General features: G+C 39.9%; 1 protein-coding gene and 1 pseudogene across 6 annotated transcripts in view; one reads left to right on the forward strand and one right to left on the reverse strand.

Moving 5' to 3' along the window:
* Positions 1–5,745, reverse strand: part of Gapvd1 (GTPase activating protein and VPS9 domains 1) — a 99,103-nt gene that overhangs the window by 29,506 nt on the left and 63,852 nt on the right. For all 6 annotated transcript variants that reach the window (XM_013513177.1, XM_013513176.1, XM_005382465.2 and 3 more), the window contains 3 exons: positions 5,019–5,192; positions 3,090–3,230; positions 1,053–1,187 (listed from right to left, as the gene is read on the reverse strand). In XM_013513177.1, the coding sequence (XP_013368631.1) occupies positions 1,053–1,187; positions 3,090–3,230; positions 5,019–5,192 (450 nt within the window). The remainder of the gene's footprint in view (positions 1–1,052; positions 1,188–3,089; positions 3,231–5,018; positions 5,193–5,745) is intronic.
* LOC106148272 overlaps positions 5,349–5,745 on the forward strand; it is a 1,835-nt pseudogene continuing 1,438 nt past the window's right edge.

Raw genomic sequence — 5,745 nt, forward strand, 5'->3', positions numbered from 1 at the left:
AAAAAAAAAAAAAAAAAGACACTGTTTTACCATGAAATTGAGTAGCTAACTTTTGGAAACAGGTTTTACAGGGGTTTTTTTGCATGTTTATAATAATGGTCATTTTTAAACACAGGATTGTTGTGGTTTGTACAGACTTGACAAATGTTAATAAGAAATCATAATCCAAGTATTTTTTTAAGTTAAAATAACCATGAAAGGTAAACATTTTTAACTGATTGACAACTTGTAGGCAGTCACAAGAGTACAACTAAAGATACTCATGAAAAAGAACTTCCAGAACTGCTTCAGAAAGTAGCAAGAATGAGACAGCCGGGCATGGTGGTGCACGCCTATAATCCCAGGACTTGGGAGGCTGATGCAGGAGGATGGTTGCAAGTTTGAGACCAGCCTGGGCTACAAAGTGAGCTCAAGGTCAGCCTGAACTGCATAGTGAGACCCTATCTCAAAAAGACAGGAAAAAAAAAAAAAAAGTGGCAAGAATGATACACTAAGTATGTTTGAAGAAAGGGGAGTGTTTTGAGGGGGAATAATGGCAATGTATCACACTGAAATAAATTTCAAATTCAAACACACACCGTATTTTTCAATTATGCCTCATATTTACTTTGCTTTATACAATATAATCATACTTGCCATGTGATTTTTTTTTTGGTGAAGGAGTTGAGACAGGGTCTCAGTATGTAGTTCAGGCTGGTCTTGAACTTGCTTCTGTAGCCCAGGCTGGCCTCAAACTCACAGTGATCCTGCCTTGGCCTCCTGAGTGCTGGGACTACCAGCATGCGCCACCACGCCTGGCTGTCATATGATAATTAAAAACTATAGCAGAGGCCATCATGAACAGAGTTGTATAGAAACTGTTTATCAATTCTATCAACAGGCTTTAAAAGCCATATATTAAGTTCTCAAAATTTAAGATGCCATAGAAATAATTTTGTTTCCCGAAAACTATTAAGCTCTGAAAAAAAACATGTCACTTTAATACCAACTTTATAAAGGGGAAAAGGGAAACACCTTCAAAATCCTATTCCTTAAAACAAGACAAGACATACCCGACACGACACTGAGGCCTGGTGTGCTGGGGCGGGAACTGACCTCCCTGACATCTGTATCATCAGACGTGCTGCCCAGTCCAGAACAACTCTCCAGCTCTTGCAGGCGCTCCTCCTGTTTTAGGTCTGGGGCCTCTACACAGAAAATAAGAGGAGTCACCTTAGTCACTCTACTAACATGCTATGATTTAAGCTTTTTATAGTCTAGATAAAGGTATCAAGATATGAATAAAATCAGTGTATATAGAATTCTATCAAGTGTTATAGAAGTTAAGATTGTAATTTCACTGCAATACAAGCCAATACATTGTATGAAGATGCAGTTTTTCTTTTCTTTTCTTTTTTTGTCTTTCTGGGACAGGGTTACACTATGCAGTTCAGGCTGGCCTTGAGCTCACTTTGTAGCCTTGGTTGGTCTCAAACTTGCAACAAACCTCCTGCCTCAACCTCCCCAGTGCTGGGATTACAGGCGTGTGCCACCACACCTGGCAGATGAAGTTTTTCTAGATCACTAATCCCTTAAAGTACATTGTTGGTTAATATGTAAAACTAGACAAAAACAAGAAGATACAGGATAGCATAGCATTAAATCAACTGCTTCCTAAAAAACAACCTCCACAGATATTCAAAAGACGATAAACTAATCCTACTGTGTCCACTTCTCTCCAGACAAGGTTAGCATGTCTGAATGCTTTAATATAGCATCATAAAACACCAATCAGGATAACTTCGTTATTGTTAAGCCAGGCAAATCAGACAGAATGTAATGCAGACATAGTTACATATATTTACATTCTGGTAGCTGATGTTTAGTTAAAGGCAAAGATTTGTCATTACAATCAGAAAAAAAAAGTAGAAATACAATAAAAAAGAAATACGGGCTGGGGATTTAGCTCAGCGGCACAGCACCTGCCTGGCAAGCGCAAGGTCATGAGTTCAATTCCCAGTACCGGAAAAAAAAAACAAAAAAAAAAGAAAGAAAGAAAAAAGCCAGCCAGGCGTGGGGGCACATGCCTATAATCCCAGCACTTGGGAGGCTGAGGCAGGAGGATTGTTGTGAGTTCGAGACCAGCCTGGGCTGCAAAGTGAGCTCAAGGCCAGCCTGTACTGCATAGCAAGACCCTGTCTCAAAGAGACAATCAATCAATCAATCAATGAAATAAAAAAGGCATAAAACAGTTTAGACATTTTTAATAATAAACTTATACAGAAAAATACTCAGGACTATAATCTCTATTTCAAATTATTTTAAAAATACATTAAACATCTTTTAAGGGCCAGGGATATAGCTCAGTGGCACAAGTACCTGCCTGGCAAACACAAGATCCTCAGTTCAATTCCCAGGACCGCCCCCCCCACCACCACCACAAAAAAAAACCCAGCATCTTTTAGGAGCTACGTTGTCCCCTGGGATAAATAATAAGCATGGTGACCAGGTAGTCAGCCACTCAGGGTCTGAGCTGTGTAGCTATTCCTATCTTGGAACAAATTGGCAACAGATACTGAACTCACTGATACACAGAACCCTGAAGAGTTACAAATAATAGCTTCCAAAATAAATGAAATCCCAGCACTTGGGAGGCTGAGGCAAGGGGATCATTCCGAGTTCAAGACCAGCCTGGGCTACAAAGTGAGCTCAAGGCCAGCCTGAACTACATAGCAAGACCCTGTCTCAAAAAGACAAAAAAAAAAAAAAAATAATAAATGAGTAGAGTCAGAAAGCACCAGTCATTTTAGTCCATGCTATCCAATGCTGCATTTTTCTCTTAATCTTAAAGAGAATTTAAAAGAAGATACAGAGTTTCAAAACAAGATGATGGGAAATTAAGAATGGCTATTATAATAGAAATTAGAAGTATGTTGCATTTTTTAATGGACACAAAAATGCCCTAATTTTTCATTTGAAATTCACAGCAATATGATTAATTTGTAGTTGCCAAATATGTATTTGACAAGATATATCTAATATAGAAATTAGGTTATCATACATTTAAATTTCTGTGCAAATGAAAAAGCAAAAATTGACAGGATACTAACCTGAGTCACTTGGCAATACCTCTACACTCCAAGCTTCACTTGTTGTCTCCGATATGGTAGAACCAGTGCAAGGGTCAAGGAGCACTGACCCTGAACCAGGAAGGCACAGCAAACTGCCTAACATGTTCTCTGCTGCTGCACCTGTATCACCCGCAGGAAAAAAAATTAACAAAGACCTGAGGGAGAGAATAGTGAAAGTGAAGAAAGGCCACACACCAAGCTAACAAAATCTTTCCTCTACAGATGTGGCGGTACATGTCTGTGATCCCAGCACTCAGGAGGCTGAGGCAGAAGGATCACTGAGAGTTTGAGGACAGCCTGGGTGGGCTACATAGTGAGTTCAAAATCAGCCTGAAGTATATAGTGAGACCTTGTCTCATAAAACCAAAAAATATATCAATAAATAAAACCTTTCCTCTACCCACAAGAAAAAAACCAAGGTAAGAATTCCAATAAGCAGCCAGATATGGTGGCACATGCCTGTAATCCCAGCACTCAGGAGGCTGAGGCAGGAGGATCACTGTGACTTTGTGACCAGCCTGGGCTGCAAAATGAGTTCAAGGTCAGCCTGAACTGCATAAAAGACCCTATCTCAAAAAATAAAAAGACCAAAAAAAAAAAAAAAAAGAACCAAAAAAACCAGATATATCATAAAAGAATTACAAATAAAACAATATACAGAGCCAGGCATGGTAGTGCACGCCTGTAATCCCAGTACTCAGGAGGCTGAGGCAGGAGGATCACTGCAAGTTCGAGACCAGCCCAGGCTACAAAGTGAGCTCAAGGCCAGCCTGAACTGCATAGTGAGACCTTGTCTCCAAAAAAAAAAAAAAATTAAAAACTTGCTTAAATTCAGTAATGGTTGGATGGGAAGCCCTTCTGATCTTACCGTGTACCACGTCATCAGAGGAGAGCAGGCTGGTCTAACTAGATAGGGGATGGTACTACACGCTTAGTAGCAACAAAAAAAATTAAGAAGTTGCCTAAACATAATGGGGACAGGGAAGCAGGGGTTAGTGAGTGGGAGAAGAGAAGAAACAAAACTGGCCATGTGCGTCTACGGTTGAAGCTCAGTGAACGGTGCAGTGCATTCATATAATTCTCTCATGTACTTGTTTGACATAAAAAGAAAATGAAAGCCGGGCATGGTGGCGCACTCCTGTAATCCCAGCACTCGGGAGACTGAGGCAGGAGGATCGTTGTAAGTTCAAGGCTAGCTTGGGCTACAAAGTGAGCTCAATGCCAGCCTGAACTGCATAGACAGACCATGTCTCAAAAAGACAAAAAAGAAAAAGAAAATGGAGATGGTAGTTACAAGACTGTATGAATCTTTCAGAATTGAGACTTTTTTTTTTTTTTTCAGTACTGAGGATCGAACTCACGACCTTGCACTTGCCAGGTAGGCGCTTACGCCACTGAGCAATATCCCCAGCCCCAGACAATAATATTTTAAAGAGAGTTAATCCTTAATGTATGTAAACTATAGTTAACAAATGACATTTTAAAATAAAAAAATCTGGATACCCTATGGAACAGAATCCTTCCACACATGAATTAATTTCTTTTTTAAAGAACTTCAATATAATCTTATTTAAAAAGATTTTGCAGCTCTCCTCTTTAAGAATTCTCACCTTAAGGTAAATTACTTAGTCTCAAGAGAATATGCTAAGAAAACCTACTGTGCACTATAAGTAAGAATGAACCAGAAGCCAACTTGAAATACTGGTTTTTCTCATTTCTTTTTTAGAGAAAGGGGGGTGTTAAAGTCAAAGAAGGAAAGCACTACCTATATGTCAGTTAAAAAAAAGTATGCAAATGTCTTTTTCAGTACAAAGACCTCTGTTTCTCAGTTAGTGTTGACTCTCTCCCCGGGGTGGGGGATCCGAGTCATTAAACAGCAATCTTCCAGAGACACTGAGAAGCAGTTACCTGCAATTTCCTGCAAGCGATCTTCGTCGATGTTAGGATCAAAGTCACTGCCCAAGACATCTGTGCTCCAGGTCTCACTCACTGTTTCTGATATGTCCCTATCATCTGTTAGTCCCATCATGTCACGAATCTCAAATTTTCTTAGTTTATCATCAAGATTATCTTGTGTCGTAGCTATCAAAAACAAATGAAGCATTTTAAAAATGGGAGCATAGCTATAACTACTAAACTGTCTCTGAACTTCAAGTGACGTACTTTATTGTTTTGTCACTACTAAGCGTGTAGTACCATCCCCTATCTAGTTAGACCAGCCTGCTCTCCACTGACGACATGATCCACGTTGAGATCAGAAGGGCTTCCCATCCAACCATTACTGACTATAGATGTATGAGAGAGCCCAGTCCAAATGTGAAGAATCAACCAGCTGACCCAAACTTGAAAGTAAACATAAACTCTGGGGCTGGTGTATTTATTGTGTACCATTACTATAGTAATAATTAACTGATAAACCCATACTAAAAGTGTTTTTTGCTGGACATGGTGGCGCATTCCTATAACTCCAGTACTCATGAGGCTGAGGCAGGGGGATCACTGTGAGTTCAAGGCCCGCCTGGGCTACACAGTGAGTTCAGATCTAGCTTGAACTACATAGTGAGACCCTCTCTCAAAAAACATACATACAGGGGCTGGGGATTTAGCTCAGTGGCAAAAGCGCTTGCCTGGCAAG

This window comes from Chinchilla lanigera, unplaced genomic scaffold (genome assembly GCF_000276665.1).
Source record: "Chinchilla lanigera isolate Chin_1 unplaced genomic scaffold, ChiLan1.0 scaffold00018, whole genome shotgun sequence".
NCBI lineage: Eukaryota > Metazoa > Chordata > Mammalia > Rodentia > Chinchillidae > Chinchilla > Chinchilla lanigera.